The 17,973-nt window shown below is 40.2% G+C and overlaps 1 protein-coding gene across 1 annotated transcript in view; it reads left to right on the top strand.

The window, feature by feature from the left end:
* Positions 1–17,973, top strand: part of LOC126467803 (Fanconi anemia group I protein-like) — a 269,273-nt gene that overhangs the window by 65,381 nt on the left and 185,919 nt on the right. Inside the window, exons 4-5 of the mRNA XM_050096494.1 lie at positions 6,710–6,877; positions 6,964–7,217. Of these exons, the coding sequence (XP_049952451.1) occupies positions 6,710–6,877; positions 6,964–7,217 (422 nt within the window). The remainder of the gene's footprint in view (positions 1–6,709; positions 6,878–6,963; positions 7,218–17,973) is intronic.

The raw sequence follows: 17,973 nt of genomic DNA, 5'->3' as shown, positions 1-17,973 counted from the left end.
CAACAACAACAGCATTCAGTGTTTGGCTGTTTATCTGAGACAGGGTTGTTTCAGGAAGCAGGCAATCATGTAGGATGTACCTGAAATGTTCGGCCATCGGACTTGGAGGAAAATGTGAATAATATTGTGGAAGGCAACTGCTGTGTCAGTACAAGGCAGTTGCCCACCACAATTGTTACTATCCATATCACAGTGTGTGCAGGGCTTACTAGTGGCAGACTTTCCACATTGGGAGCAGTGTTGTCACTGGTTTCTTCACCAGGCAACCACGATTCCAGGATTTGTGTCATCCATCACATTCAAAGGTGCAGCCAGCTTTGCGTGGATTGGTATCTTCAACTTTCGTAAAAGTCGTCTGTGGGATAGTATGCAGAACCCCATGGTGTGGTGATGGGGGATCAGTGGTGGTGCAGCTGTAAAGTGTTGACCGTATTTTGGGATCAGTCTTCCTTTCAAGTCATTTAACAGACCGGAACTATCAGTGTTTCTTGTGAGTGACTTTGTCTCCCCTGCTTTAAGAAGTGCCATTGATGATTCGAAGGGCTATGTGGATGCAACATGATGGTGCTCCAGTCCTCTTCGCCACTAAAGTCTGAATGTTTCTAGTTATGGTGTCATCTCAAAAGTATCGTGTATGCAGTGCCCATTCCAGACATGGCGACACAAGAGGATCATATTCATGCTGCCTTTACTCTGTTCGGATGCAGCCTGGCCAATGTGAACATGTGAGACAGAACATGCTACAGTGAACACACGTGCATTGAGGCACATGTAAACCATTTGGAACACATACTGTAACTGTGGCTGTGTGGTACAGTGCATATTAAACTCCTGTCTGTGTAACAATGTGGAATTGAATAAATGGTCTCTAGCATGGAAACAATGCATTTCCGGACATAAGTTCATTATACATTTTTATCCTCCCATTGATCAATTGCTAGTATATGTACACAGTGGAAAAAATACCCTCTATAACTACTTGTCATGAAGCTTTACAGTGAACACTGCTACTTGCCAAGTTGTTGAAAGAACTTTTCAGTCCTTGAATTAAGTTATTCAAATAATATGTAAAAAGAGTGGTTACTTCCACATGTTTTTAATATTCTTTTGAAGTGGTAGTGATTCCCAATTTGCTGCTGTGTGTTAGGCAGGAACTTGTTGAATATCTTCCCGTGAAAGGAACAAAGTCAACATGAAGATTATATTGTGTCTTGTATTGTGATTCTGTAGATTACAGTTCAGTTGAAAATAACTTTCATTATGAGCAGCAGAAACCATTAAGGAGTAAATATATTGCGAAGTGAGTGTAAGCCCTCGAAGATCCTTAGACAGGGCTTAGCAAGATGTTTGGTTATCTGCTTTACACAGTATTCATAAGACACTTCACTTTAGGTGCAGTGCACTTGACAATAATTCCATAGAACAACAAGGAGTAAAAATACATAATACTTTTGTCTTTAAGGTCAGTGCAATGACAGTTGCTTCTGAGGCAAAACACACTGAACTGAGGTTCTTGATTAGTTTATCCATGTGTTGATCCCATTTTAACTTGTCATCCAGTTGGACCACAGCGAATTTTACTCTCTGTTCTTGCCTCAGTGTATGACCATTAATGTCTCCTGTTGGTGCTAGCAGGTAGTTCTGCATGTTTGAAATTGAATGAGAGGAGTTTTTGGTAGAATAATACCTACTGCTAGCTGTAAACTACCTGCAGGCCTTTTCAGTTATCAGAGCTGTGACTAGCAAGATTGAGTTTGGACTCTGCATTAATTTGCTTGATTAGATTAAATTGATGTACTTTTTTTCCATACATCCCATTGTGAGGAGATGTTCAAGGATGTAGAACATACTATAAAACAAAAATACATAATACATATTTAGAAAAAGAGTTATGCTAATGTCCTTCCAGAGATACTAAGGGAAATGATCCTCATGGAATTGTAAACATGTTTTCGTTTAAGAGGCAATAAATAGTAAACTTATCACAAAACATGTAAATACACAATACACTAAGATGCATATGATAATTCATAGCTATAGCTGCCAAATGTCATCAAAGAGAAAATCAGTTTACAACAATTATTACAGTGATCACATTACTGCGCTACATATGTGCATGTGGTACATTATGTCAATGAGACCCTGTACTTTATTTTAGGAACTTAGGGCTCTATTCACCCAATAAGAGTCCCATTAATGCCATTATGCTTTGGTTTGGCAAGAAAAATTTTGTGGCCCACACAATCACAGGCTTTAGCAGACACAAAATAAACCAACAGGATAATTTTTCTTGTTTAGCTCGGGCAGGACTTCATTTATTAGGTCTTATATTGCTTTTTCTGTGGAGAGTATTTTTACAGGAGCCATATTGAGAGGCAGTTACAAGTTTTGTTCAGTTAAACGAAACAGTATTCTGTCATAGACCCCTTTCTCCCAACACTTTTGAAACTCTTGATAATGTCCCTTCCTTTACATGCTGTTTGCCATCTGGTACATGCAGTGTGAATTAAGAAAATGAATGTATTTGTTTTAAAAGAGGTTTCCAATTGATGATAATCATTCATTGTTACTCCAAGCTTTCTCCATTATAGCCCAACATCACTGAATAATATCTGCCACTGCTCTTAACTGAGCTCTCTGATTACCAATTTAATTAAATCATTAATCATTTCATGTGACCAACATTCTCATCATCAACAGGCAAATCTTCTCACTCAAATTCTTGAGAGTAACCCGTACAGTCAGTCTGTGTGATTGCTCCCTGAGTACTCTGCTGACAGACCCCTACTGCATGCTGTACTGAACTCAGGAAAAAGAAAGTCCATTGTTACAGCCATACATGCAGTTTTACTTACTATAATAACCTGCCAATACTTTTGCTTGCTAGGGTTGAATAAACACCTATTGATATTCGAACGAGCTTTTTTTTCCCCCGTGTAAACAAGCTGATATTGTTTGATAGTTGTGTTGTTGTCATAATACTACATACTCTTACTGCTCTAGAAGAATAAAATTTGCAACAGGTTGGTACTAATGTTATTTAATTAAAATAATCCCTGAGATGAGATTAAGCACTAGACACTGTTGGGCCATCATGCTCTATTCAGAATACTGACTCGATATCATCATCATCATCATCATCATCATCATCATCATACAGTCGAGTGATACATACTGGCTTTCATGTTCGGCAGCGAAACTTGCAGAAATACACTGCTCTGCAAAATGTAAGGATGAGATAGATACAGTAACATAACATTAACTACTAAGTGCAACTGAATGAAAGCGCAGGATCGTATTGTTGGAGATCGTCATGCACAGAATGTTGGATGTCACATGGCTTGAGGTCAGTGTGACTATGGCACCAAATGGGGCTGGCCCCGTGACACTAGGCAGTTGAAAGAACAGGAAAAAGACAATGTGTGTCAGTCATCGAGCAATCACGGTGCACTTCGGTGGTCTTCTCCATTACAACATGGCTCAGGGACAACGTTTGAAACTTTGCACGAGGACAAATAATCAGGAAAATGGGAGCAGCATGAAGTGTCACAAGAGTAGCCCAGGAGTTTGGTTTTGCTCACAGCATTGTTTGATATCCATGGGGAACATTCAAACTACAGGCACTGCTGCCCAAACTAGAGGATGAATAATATATTTTGTAACAGGCAAGAAGGGACCCATGTCAAACAGGGGTGCAGTTGCAAACGCATGTAACAGGACTGCAAGGCACACCGTCTCAAGTTCCACAGTGACGCAGCGACTTCATGGGGGTGGTGTCTTTGCCCGCTGATCAATATGTTGTGGCTCATCCTTTTGTTGCCAAGGTTGTTAGTAAAGTTTTGCTGGGAAGCCCTTACACATCCTCCATATAGTGCTGATCTTTCCCCATGCGATTTCCATATTTGTGGAGTCCTGAAGAAAGACATCTGTTGCCATCCTTTTTTTTTTTTCAGATAAAGAGGTGCACTTCTGGGTGCAATCATGGTTCCACAAGCAGATGCAAACAATTTTTCATGTAGGCATTAACCATCTCGCTGCACAGTGGGATAAATGTGTTAATGATTATGGTGATTAGTTCTGAAATAATAAACAGCTTACTTAACTTTTTTTGCGTCAGTCTAGTTTTCATTTGACTGCTCCTCATATAAATTCATTATAGCAATAAAGATATAAAATTTGCGTAACCACGAGTAGGTTACCACAGTCTATTCAATAGTATTGCCAGATTTGCATCCAGAAAATCAGTGTTCAACACTGCGCATTACCTGTAATTTGGGAAATATTAAAGTTGCAGCTGGCTAACTGATTCTAAGTCCCATTTCACTCAAAATTTTTCCAAGTCCCAGCAAATGTTACAGCTTGTAAAGTGGCCTATGGAGCACAAAAACTACCACTTCACAAGTCCTGAACTACGCTATTAGCGCCCCAGAATACACGTTACCTGCAAGTCTGACCAGCCCAGATACACTTTTATGAGTATACATTTGTAGTTAGAACATAACTTGTGTAGTTTAATTGATATACATGATGTCAGTGTCTCAAAACTGCACCTCAGTGCCTTGATTACTCTGACACGTGTTGTCCAAACAGCTAACTGCCTCTCCCCACTCCAGAGGCCTGGAAAAAGCCATTGATTATGTGTCATTGGCCACCTACTCGCCAGCAATCGAGTACCTCCCGAAACTGGCCTATCCACTTGCTCTCACCCTGGACCCTCAGCCAAGTCAAAACTTGCGAATTCCAAAAATATGCAGTTCAGATTAACAAAGTTTGAATTAATGAGTTTTTTTGAAAATATATAACTGTTGAGTTCACCTTTTCTCTTGTTATGGATATTTATGAATGAGGGGGCTCTATTTGCATGGGCTCTAAAAAAAATAAAAATACCTGCTCTGTATATGTACAACAGTATTGGTGACATTTGTTTAAGTGATAAAGTGTATGTACCTATTGTCCAGTGCTTGCCGTATTTTTTCCCAAACCATACAGCTACGCACATATTGTTTAACAATATTATACCCATTGAATTAATGTCTCATGTAGTGCAATGACGATAACTTCAGAAATACTTTGATGTACTGATCTTAAGCACACCAAGTTTTAGTCAAGAAACATGTTTTAGTTTACAACAGTTCTTGTCCTTTACACATTTTACTTCTGTAAATTAATTTGGAAAAAAATCATTAATTGTTGTTTGTTGTACTGTTGGTCATAATTCACACATCAAAAAAAGTTTTGCATCAGCCCAGTTCCCAGAACTCCTGAAGATAGACGTTGGCTATGGATATTGCATCACAGACACAGTCCCTTTGACTCTTCAGAGATGTCGCTAAACCCACCCAAAGATGTAAACAACCATGCATGAGCAGTGCCTGTTACACTGAGGGGGCCCAACAGCTGATAAGTTCCAGTCATTCCACCAGGAAGGAGGTACATGGCTCTTGTTGTCTGTAGTTCAACCATGCATAGACAGTCAATACCACGGTTCGATTGCGCCCACATTGTTACGCTGTGTCAGGAAGGGCTCTCAACAAGGGAACTGTCTAGGCATCTCTGAGTGAACCAAAGTGATGTGGTTCGGACATTGGAGGACATATAAAGAGACAGAAACTGTTGATGACATGCCTTGCTCAGGCCGTCCAAGGGCTACAACTGCAGTGGATGACCGCTACCTATGGATTATGGCTCGGAGGAACCCTGACAGCAATGCCACCATGTTGAATAATTCTTCTCGTGCAGCCACAGGACATCAGGTTATCACTCAAACTGTGAGCAATAGGCTGCATGATATGCAACTTCATTCCCGACGTCCATGGCGAGGTCTATCTTTGCAACCACGACACCATGCAGCATGGTAAAGATGGGCCCAACAACGTACCGAATGGACCACTCAGGATTGGCATCATGTTCTGTCGCGTATGCCTTCAACCAGACAACTGTCGGAGTCATGTTTGGAGGCAACCCGGTCAGGCTGAATGCCTTGGACGCACTGTCCAGAGAGTGCAGCAAGGTGGAAGTTCCCTGCTGTTTTTGGGTGGTATTATGTGGGGCCGAAGTACGTTGCTGGTGGTCATGGAAGGCGCCATAAAGGCTGTACAATACATAAGCGGAACCACTCTCTCACTGGGTTGCTGCATGTCGTGTGCTCTGTGTGGCCTACTGACTGACCTCTCTCACCCCTGTCCTTGCCTCTTACACTTTGAGAATGACAGGTGAGCAGCAAGCAATCAGTTGCTGCAAAATTACAGTACAGCACATTGATGGAGAAAAATTATGTGAAATATATAATGCAAAATACTGTAGAATACAGCATTACATGTGTCAGTGCTTATTCAGTCCAGATGAATAATAAGATATGGAATATATATTGTGGGCACCAAATTTTAGTTTGTAGTATGAATTATCCAAAATTTAGTTTAAGTGGAGGGCTTTTCACGGTAATTCAGCAGAGACTGAACAGCTAGTATGGGTTAACAGAGTTTTCGATTTATCGAATCTCAAAATAACGAGGGTCTACTATGTTTTATTCCCTTTGTTCAAAGGCAGGTAGCGGCTAAGAGGGCAACAATATTTTCTGCTTGAACTGTATACAATGTGTCCCATCCCGTAGATTGAGCATTAATAGTATTGCCTGTTGTTGAGACATATAATGTTAAGTGTCTCATTACTTACAATACTATTTTAATACCACATTTTGCTTTTGTTTCAGTTGGAAAGATGTTTTACCAAAACTTCTGCATTTGTTAAAACAAAAAGAAAGGGTTGAATATGAAGGTGTAGAAATGACAGGAGCTGATTATAAAGATAAGATAATAAATTCTCTTTGTATGGCAAAATGGAGACCGGAGGTAATTAGTCCTCTGGCAGCAATGTTTCTGTAAGTATTTAAAGAATTATTTCTTTAGACAATCCTTCTGATTTATTTGTTGTGTCTAATTCTTTCCATTTTATGAATCTTTGAAGGGATGTACTACTATCTCCTGACCAGCATTTGCAAATTGTGTACAAAATTTGCAAATGTATGACTGAAATGCCTCCAAATATGGTCCCTCCAGTTGTAAATCAACTGCTATGGTTGTGTGAAGATCAGCATGGGTTACCATTATTCTTGGAACTACAGAATTACTTTACGACTCTTCTCTATAGCATGAAACATTTCAAAGAAAAAAGTGATAAATCTAAAGATATGGAATTGATGTCCGATGACATTGCAAATGGTAAGACTCATTGGGAATAACTGATTGTTGTTACATTAATTTTTTAATATCAGCTTGTTGTGTTCTTGTAGTAAAACTAAAGTACCAAGTCTTAAGCTACACTATGTTATAGATAAACAGCTTCAAATAGTTTCCTGACCATTCAACAATTGTATTATATCATTTTACTTCTGCTTGCGTACATTAAATTCCTTCAGAAAATATAAAGACCTTGCCATATAAAATATATAAAAATAAGGGGTTCCTATCCTGGTTGCAGTGCATAACTTCATTTAGATATTCAGCACTTCTATCTGATTTCCACATAAAGGAGGTGATGGAAAGAGAAAAATGTGTCTCATTTTTAACATACACTGAAGCGCCAAATAAACTGGTAGGGGCTTTCGTAGTCAAATACAGAGAGAAGTAAACAGGCCAAATATAATGGTGCGGTCAGCAACACCTGTCCAAGACAACAAGTGTCTGGTGCTGTTTTTAGATCGGTTACTGCTGCTACGATGGCATGTTATCAAGATTTAAGTGAGTTTGAATGTGGTGTTATAGTTGGCGCATGAGCTGTGAGACACAGCGTCTCTGAGGTAGCGATGAAGTGGGTTTTCCAGTACAACCATTTCACGAGTGTACTGTGAATTTCAGGGATCTGGTAAAACATCTAGTCTCTGACATCGCTGTGGCTGGAAAGAGGTCTTGCAAGAACAGGACCGATGACGATTGAAGAGAATTGTTCAACATGAAAGAAGTGCAACCCTTCCACAAATTGCTGCAGGTTTCAATGCTGGGCCATCAACAAGTGTCAGTGTTGGAACCATTGATATGGCCTTTCAGAGCTGAAGGCCCACTCGTGTACCCTTGATGACTGCACGACACAAAGCATTATGCCTTGCCTGGACCCGTCAACACAGACTGTTGACTGGAAATATATTGCCTGGTCGGGTGAGGCTCATTTCAAATTTATCGAGCGGATGCATGTGTAAAAATATGGAGACAACCTCATGAATCCATGGGACTTGCCATGGTAGCAGGGACTGTTCAAGCTGGTGAGGGCTCTGGAATGGTGTGGGGCATGTGCAGTTGGAGTGATATGGGACCCCTGATACATCTAGATAAGACTCAAACAGGTGACACGTACATAAACATCTTGTCTGATCACCCGCATCCATTCATGTCCATTGTGTATTCCGATGGACTTAGGGCAATCCCAGCAGGACAGTGTGAGACCCCGCATGTCTTGAATTGCTACACAGTGACTCCAGGAACACTCTTCTGAGTTTAAACACTTCCGCTGGCCACCAGTTCCTAGACATGAACATTATTAAGCATGTCTGGGATGCCTTGCAACATGCTGTTCAGAAGAGATCTCCACCCATTCATACTCAAACAGATTTATGGACAGCCCTGCAGGATTCATAGTGTCAGTTCCCTCCAGCACTACTTCAGATATTAGTCGAGGCCATGCCACATCATGTTGTGGCACTTCTGCGTCCTCGTGGGGGCCGTACACGATATTAGGCAGGTGTACCAGTTTCTTTGGTTTCTAGTGTATTTCATTGTATTCTTAATTATCCTCAGTTATCGCCTGTTATTGTGCACACTCTTCAGTGTGGCAATTTTCGTTGTTTTGAATTGTACTCTCCGTTTTATTTTCTGTTGTGTGTTGCTGAAACCCAGCCCATTCTTTTATGGGACCTGAGAGTAAAACTGTTCCTGTTTATTTATTATCAGATGCTTTTGTTTCACTTCATTGTATAATTAATGAGCTCTGCTGGCAGTTATATTAAATATTACTCTTTTCTGTTGGTTTTATTCTTAAGTCATTGCTTGCATCACTCACTTGCTTCCTTTTTTTCTGTATCTTTCCATATTTGTCCCAGCTATAATTTTATTCCCAGTCCCTTCTTCCAATATCTCTACATTGGTACTGTCTTGCATTTGTAACCTTTACAACATGACAGAAAAATGTTAAATATTCTTTTGCTGTCTCTCAGACGAGGCCAACCTGTGTGGCTGTATGGGTAGAAATGTACTTGCTAATTCTTATGGATCCACCAAATAATTGTTCATTCAATGACTTGTGGTCCCCCAAGTGCATCAGCATATATAATAAACATTAAAGCAAGAAAAACAGTGTTATAGGGCATCTGTAATGCATGGTTGGATTTCTTAAGTGTTGGTTATATGCAGGAATTTGCGGTGAAACAGTGATCACTTCTCAGTGCATTTTAAATTTTAGCAAACTGAGTTTATTTCAGAATTGAAATACCATTTACCATATTTGATAATGGTTTACTAATGCAGTAATAACCATCTGAATGAGTGTTTAAATAAACTGAACTGTATTGCACATTTTTGTAAACTTCTGAAGATTCACGAAAAATAAAGTAAGTTCAGTTAGCACAATTTAAAGCACCGTAATTGCGAACTAATGAAATTCCAAGGGCAGACACTCTCTAAATTCACTGCAGAAATGTTTTGAAAGTTTAGACTAAATCTCCGAACCTGCAACATAAAAAGTCCACATGCTGAAATTATTTTAGAGCAGGGGTCGGCAAGTAATTTTAGATGGGGTCTTGGAAACTTTTGAAAATTTTTGTCGAGGTCCAGAAGAGAAATCTCATATCCCTTACTTATATTTTTATTTTGACTTTCACTCTCAAAGTATAATGAAATATAATAGACAGACATATTTGTATTAGAAAATCCAGAAAAAACCTGTATTCCTCTTTTTTTATTTTTATTTTCACTCAAAAAAAGAAATACAGTAGATGGGTGTATTTGTATTGGAAAATCCAGAAAAAAAGTATATTCAGTACTATATTTACTTTATTTTTCATTCACAAAATATGAAATACAATAGATAGGCTTATTTGTATTAAAAAATCAATGAGAGAAATTGCATTTGCGGTCTTGAGCCAGTTTTTTTAACTTAGGTTCATGTGGTGAGCAGCTTATGTGAATAGTGTCTTCAGGATGGCTGTTAGTCTGGAGCAATACTTATTCTTCAAAAAATTCATTTTTAAAAATGAAATTTCACAAATATGGTGGAGTCAAACATAGTAGCCAGATATGTAGATAATTTTTTGCAATTTTCCCATTTTTCTGGGATATGTTTACTCCAAAATTCTTCAGACGATGCAGTTTCATTCGGTTTTATGTGTTTGCAAGGAAATGTCTTCCTGCAAGTATATTATCTCCATTTGGAATAAGGATTTTGAAAAGCAGAACAACTTCTCTGCCACGTCTGTCCAGGCTGCTGCTGAAGAAACTTCAAAAGGCACTTTAAGAATCGCGACAGCTTCTCTGCATCTGAAAAGTCTTGGAATCTTGTTGCAAATTCCTTCTTAAGATCTGCCATAAAATTTGAGAATACTGAAATATCTGTAAATACATATAACTGTAGCCAGTCACTTTTTTGAATAGTTATTAAATGATGATGGCGTCCTCTTGGGTAAAATATTTCGGAGGTAAAACAGTCTCCCATTCGGATCTCCGGGCGGGGACTACTCAAGAGGACGTCATTATCAGGAGAAAGAAAACTGGCGTTCTATGGATCGGAGCGTGGAATGTCAGATGCCTTAATCAGGCAGGTAGGTTAGAAAATTTAAAAAGGGAAATGGATAGATATAGTGGGAATTAGTGAAGTTCGGTGGCAGGAGGAACAAGACTTTTGGTCAGGTGAATACAGGGTTATAAATACAAAATCAAATAGGGGTAATGCAGGAGTAGGTTTAATAATGAAAAAAAAAATTAAAAAAAATAGGAGTGCGAGTAAGCTACTACAAACAGCATAGTGAACGCATTATTGCGGCTAAGATAGACACGAAGCCCACGCCTACTACAGTAGTACAAGTTTATATGCCAACTAGCTCTGCAGATGATGAAGAAATTGATGAAATGTATGATGAGATAAAAGAAATTATGTAGGTAGTGAAGGGAGACGAAAATTTAATAGTCATGGGTGACTGGAATTCGACAGTAGGAAAAGGAAGAGAAGGAAACATAGTAGGTGAATATGGATTGGGGCTAAGAAATGAAAGAGGAAGCCACCTGGTAGAATTTTGCACAGAGCATAACTTAATCATAGCTAACACTTGGTTCAAGAATCATAAAAGAAGGTTGTATACATGGAAGAACCCTGGAGATACTAAAAGGTTTCAGATAGATTATATAATGGTAAGACAGAGATTTAGGAACCAGGTATTAAATTGTAAGACATTTCCAGGGGCAGATGTGGACTCTGACCACAATCTATTGGTTATGAACTGTAGATTAAAACTGAAGAAACTGCAAAAAGGTGGGAATTTAAGGAGATGGGACCTGGATAAACTGAAAGAACCAGAGGTTGTACAGAGCTTCAGGGAGAGCATAAGGGAACAATTGACAGGAATGGGGGAAAGAAATACAGTAGAAGAAGAATGGGTAGCTTTGAGGAATGAAATAGTCAAGGCAGCCGAGAATCAAGTAGGTAAAAAGACGAGGGCTAGTAGAAATCCTTGGGTAACAGAAGAAATATTGAATTTAATTGATGAAAGGAGAAAATACAAAAATGCAGTAAATGAAGCAGGCAAAAAGGAATACAAACGTCTCAAAAATGAGATCGACAGGAAGTGCAAAATGGCTAAGCAGGGATGGCTAGAAGACAAATGTAAGGATGTAGAGGCTTATCTCACTAGGGGTAAGACAGATACTGCCTACAGGAAAATTAAAGAGACCTTTGGAGAAAAGAGAGCCACTTGTATGAATATCAAGAGCTCAGCTGGAAACCCAGTTCTAAGCAAAGAAGGGAAAACAGAAAGGTGGAAGGAATATATAGAGGGTCTATACAAGGGCAATGTACTTGAGGACAATATTATGGAAATGGAAGAGGATGTAGATGAAGATGAAATGGGAGATACGATACTGCATGAAGAGTTTGACAGAGCACTGAAAGACCTGAGTCGAAACAAGGCTCCGGGAGTAGACAACATTCAATTGGAACTACTGACGGCCTTGGCAGAGCCAATCCTGACAAAACTTTACCATCTGGTGAGTAAGATGTATGAGACAGGCGAAATACCCTCAGACTTCAAGAAGAATATAATAATTCCAATCCCAAAGAAAGCAGGTGTTGACAGATGTGAAAATTACCGAACTATCAGTTTAAGAAGTCACAGCTACAAAATACTAATGTGAATTCTTTACAGACGAATGGAAAAACTGGTAGAAGCCGACCTCGGGGAAGATCAGTTTGGATTCCGTAGAAATTTTGGAACACATGAGGCAATACTGACCCTACGACTTATCTTAGAAGAAATATGAAGGAAAGGCAAACCTATGTTTCTAGTATTTGTAGACTTAGAGAAAGCTTTTGACAATGTTGAGTGGAATGCTCTCTTTCAAATTCTGAAGGTGGCAGGGGTAAAATACAGGAAGCAAAAGGCCATTTACAATTTGTACAGAAACCAGATGGCAGTTATAAGAGTCGAGGGACATGAAAGGGAAGCAGTGGTTGGGAAGGGAGTGAGACGGCGTTGTAGCCTCTCCCCGATGTTATTCAATCTGTATATTAAGCAAGCAGTGAAGGAAACAAAAGAAAAGTTCGGAGTAGGTATTAAAATCCATGGAGAAGAATTAAAAACTTTGAGGTTCGCCGATGACATTGTAATTCTGTCAGAGACAGCAAAGGACTTGGAAGAGCAGTTGAATGGAAAGGACAGTGTCGTGAAAGGAGGATATAAGATGAACATCTACAAAAGCAAAACGAGGATAATGGAATGTAGTCGAATTAAGTCTGGTGATGCTGAGGGAATTAGATTAGGAAATGAGGCACGTAAAGTAGTAAAGGAGTTTTGCTATTTGGGGAGCAAAGTAACTGATGATGGTCGAAGTAGAGAGGATATAAAATGTAGACTGGCAATGGCAAGGAAAGCGTTTCTGAAGAAGAGAAATTTGTTAACATCGAGTATTGATGCAAGTATTGAGTATTGAAGTCGTTTCTGAAAGTATTTGTATGGAGTGTAGCCATGTATGGAAGTGAAACATGGACGATAAATAGTTTAGACAAGAAGAGAATAGAAGCTTTCGAAATGTGGTGCTACGGAAGAATGCTGAAGATTAGATGGGTAGATCACATACCTAATTAGGAGGTATTGAATAGAATTGGGGAGAAGAGAAGTTTGTGGCACAACTTGACTGGAAGAAGGGATCGTTTGGTAGGACATGTTCTGAGGCATCAAGGGATCACCAATTTGGTAATGGAGGGCAGTGTGGAGGGTAAAAATCGTAGAGGGAGAGAAAGAGATGAATACACTAAGCAGATTCAGAAGGATGTAGGCTGCAGTAGGTACTGGGAGATGAAGCAGCTTGCACAGGATAGACTAGCATGGAGAGCTGCATCAAACCAGTTTCAGGACTGAAGACCACAACAACAACAACAACATTTATTATTCCACGAAACGGTTTTCAAACCATTTCAGGTACATCTTTAGATGGTTTCCTGGAAGCTACATCACAATTTTTAGCATAATGCTGGGTGCTGGGTTTCTGACAAGAAGATGGTAGACACTTTAATATATCCCCCATGACTATCGTTTGTCTGTTGATATGGACGCAGATTTATTTAAGCAGTAGTCATGGTGATATATTAAAGTGTATGCTAGAAACAGCAATGTAACTCCCAGAAAACCATCTGAAGATGAACCTGAAAAATGTTAAAAAACCAGTTCATGGAATAATAAATAACTATTCAAAAAAGTGTTTGGTTGCAGTTTTATGTATTTACATTCAATTAACAGTCACAGGTTCTAAAATATCTGTAATGGATAGGCTTAAGCTTAAACTGAAATGTTTGTTTCATAATTTTTTTATATTACAATATTGTTGGAAAGTGAAAAAATTGTTGACTTGTAACGTCTTTCTCAAAGGTACCCAGCTTGCATTGGAAAGAAGATACTCTTTGTATCAGATCACATATTAATTTCCCGTTTCCTTGTAACTCGGTACTGAGCACATTTAAATGTTTCAGTATGTCTTTCAGGAAAGCTACAGCAACCATACTGCATTCGTTTACTAGGAACTCCAAATGGTTTCTTGCTTCTTGTGAATTCCAAGTTTTTTAAGTAGGATGCTACTTCTTCTTTTATTTTCTAGAAACCTTAAGTTACTTGACCTTTACTTAGCCAATGAACATTGTTGCCTTTCAATGACAATATTGTTATTAGCAGTTCTTCCCTAAATTCCTTACTTTCAATATCCAAAAATCATATGAAAATTGACGTTTGTTCTTCTTAAACAACGGTGCATGATTCATCTAGTGCAAAGTGTAGTGAGGGACTGCTGCAGAAGTTCGAGCAAACTACTTTCATTGTCAGTAGCCAAAATTTCGGTTCGTCTCATATTACTTCTTGCCGACAATGGATTACCTTGAATTGCTGCAAAAAGTGCCACAGAATTTTTTTTTTACCATCCCGGACTCTGAAAATGGCTTCAGTTGTTTATTAAGTGTCCAAAACACACACACACACACACACACACACACACACACACACACACCATTGATTCTGCAGATTTTTCATACTTGCTCATAGAGTGAACTAGGAATGCTGTGCCCCCCCCCCCCCTTTTTTTTTAAATAAAAAAAAAGAAACTAAATGTGGTACTGTACTGCTGATAAATTGTTTCGTGGTGTCAGTTTAAATTCGCTCTTTTAGCAAGAGCAACAGTTCTGTTGCAAATGAGACAAACTATAACAGTTCCAGGCCTATCAGGCAGGATAAAACAATATTCTTCTGTCCACACAGTCAAAAACTTCCTATTTTCATTATGAATTTTATACTTTTTAGGATCCATATTGATGCAAAAGAAACCTTATAAGATAAACTGCCTGGTGGCTTCCGTATTGGGTTCTTTTTTTCAATGCTTGTCGGATGATTTTTCTGACATTCCGTGAGCACTAGTGGCCGGCATTGTCAAAACTTCACCCGTCTTTGCTGGTGGTGGACTGGAGGCGAGATTGCAGCCCCTGCGGATCCAGAGCATAGAATAGGCCTGAAGTATCCCCGCCTGTCGTAAGACTAAAAGGAGTCTCACACTTTTCGACCCATCAAGTTCAGGTCCCATTTTATGGTTTGACCTGCCACTTTCCAAATGCTACAGAAGTGCAGGCTCTAACAGTACCACCACTTGCAAAGTAGGTTAGAAATCAGATTAATAATGTTGCTCATGCAGCATATGTTCGCTTTACCGGGCAACAACAAAGTTATTGACTGTGGATGGTATCATCAGAATGGAAATAATGAAATCATTATAAAAAAGTTATTGATTTTGGCACTTGAATGGATTCCCACGTAGATTTCGTCGAAGTTGTTATGGCTCATCTTGTTGATTCTAGAGTGATTCCACTTTGGCTGCTGGAAGGTCCAGATCTGTATTTTAGCAATATATGAAGACCTAACAAATGCGTTTTTCAGGAAATTCTTAATGATCAAACAATCCCAGATCAGAAGAATGGTATGGTAGAAATAATTTTTATTAAACTTCTTGTAAATTCACATATACTTCTTCTTAATTGTCACATCATCAAGAAAACAGTTTTGTATCAGTCTTCATATATTTAATTTCCACTTTAACCAAACACAAGACTTGACTGTTGTTTTACAAAGCGAAATAACAACTTAACTTCTGCAAAGTGAAACAAAGACTGCTCTGTGCGCATTTGTGCCAAAACGGTTGCAAGTAAGTCAAAGATTATGACAGTCTCACAGAAATGAATACACACAAGTGATATTATCACTGTATTATATCGATACATTGGAGTACCTATACATTAATAAAACCAAATGTGAATATTGCCACAAAAATATGTCTGTTACTTCGCAGAAAAGTAGTAAGATATTACTGGCATCAAGAACTGCTGTGGAGTGCCGTAATGGTCACGTAAATAAAGAACTTTATGGGAAAGGACGCCTCACATGGTGCCTGAGTTATCCATAGTGCCCTTAGATTTGATCTCCTGCACCTCTAGTCATGGCTTTGCATCTCCATCTGCAATTCAATTATTTGGGCAAGGACACTTTCCAGGGTATGTCATCTTCTTCTGTTGTCTCCTGTCCTCTTTTGTTCCCATGATAGTATTGGATTTCTCTGCGCCCAATATCTGACACGATAGCCAGTCTGTTGTGGTGGGGCCGTCGTGTACCCATTTGGTGGTAGCCCCTTGACAACACAGAGATCGCACTGTTGATAGCTGATCTGTAAACTTCCCACATATGCCAAGGAGTAGATGCCTGTCTTCCTGGGGCATCAGGACTCCTGACAATGGCCATCATGCAAGGTGGCCTTTCCTGTGGCTGGGTGTCACCTGTTGGGAGAGCCCCTGATCAAAGTGGGTGGCATCATGGTGAATGACCCGCAGTGAAGCGGACTAAGTCATCTCTTGCTGATGACCATACGGCGCCAGCAGTCTCTACGAAGGGCAAGATAGAGTACAATGCTGACAGATATGACCCTAAATCGTTTCCCTCCCTTGCTACATCATATGAAGCCTCAATTTTTTTGTTGAACATCTTGAGGATAAGTTTGGGGAAGTGACACCACTGTCCAAGATGAGAAGTGGCGCAGTCTTGATTCAGACAACATCCTCAGCCCAATCCTGGGCATTACTCGCTTCTGACCAGCTGGTTGATATTCCTGTTTCCGTCAGTCCCCATAAAAACCTCAACATGGTTCTGGGGAATATTTTCCATTGTGCTCCTCTTGCAGTCTGACGATGAGCTCCGCGCCAATCTAGGACGGCGGCGTGTTCATTTCATCCGGTGTGTTTACAGGGGTCTCAAAGACAACAGGGTTGCTATCGGTGCCTTCATCTTTGCCTTTGAGGGTGATTCATTGCCTGAAAGGTGATGGTTTACTGCTGTGACGTTAAACCATATGTCCCTCCCCCTATGCGGTGCTTTAAGTGCTGGAAATTTGGGCACATGTCTTCCCGCTGCACTTCCAACGCCACATGTCCAAACTGCGGACATCCACTGCATCGAGATACTCCCTGTGCGCCTCCTCCAACTTGTATCAACTGTGGAGAGCAGCACGCCCTCTGCTTGCCAGAGTGCGCAGTACTCCAAAAGGAGCGGAAAATCATGGAATGCAAGACCCTGGACCGGTTGACTTACCAAAAGGCTAAACGTAAATTTGAACGATTACACCCCGTTCGGTTGATGTCCACATACGCTGCAGCTACATTACCTTTGCCATCACAAGTACCAGTCATACCACTCTCTGTGCCATGAACAGTGGGCCCTCTGGGCCTCCAGAATACATCTGCTCCCTTGGTGGTAGGGGGAACATCTCCCCCCCCCCCCCCTCCTCAAACGCAGTGGACTTCGGTCCCTCCCCCCCCCCCCCCCCAGCCGGAGAAGCAACAGCCACCTCTGGCTGCTCTCGTGCGGAGGGGGTCCCTTAGGACCTTCTCTCCCAAGGTCTCCACTAATGCCACAGCGGACACTCGCCAGTGGCTAAAGGAGCCAAAAGCTGCTGGATGAAGAGCTTCATGGTCTTCATCTGTGCCTGAAGCTACTTTGGAGAAGTCCTCCCAGCAAACCCCTAAAGAGAAGTGAGAGGGCAATCAAACAAAGAAGTCTGCTAAGAAAAAGGACCCTCCGGGGGCCCCAACACCACCACTCCCTTCCAATTCTGCACCTGCAATGAGATAGAGATCTCAGTGTCCCCCAAAGACCTGGGTCTCATTGATGCCTCCTCCACAGTAGGAATGGATACAAATACTCAA

The sequence above is a fragment of the Schistocerca serialis genome, chromosome 1, assembly GCF_023864345.2.
Source record: "Schistocerca serialis cubense isolate TAMUIC-IGC-003099 chromosome 1, iqSchSeri2.2, whole genome shotgun sequence".
NCBI lineage: Eukaryota > Metazoa > Arthropoda > Insecta > Orthoptera > Acrididae > Schistocerca > Schistocerca serialis.
This window is presented reverse-complemented; position numbering and strand designations above follow the sequence as displayed.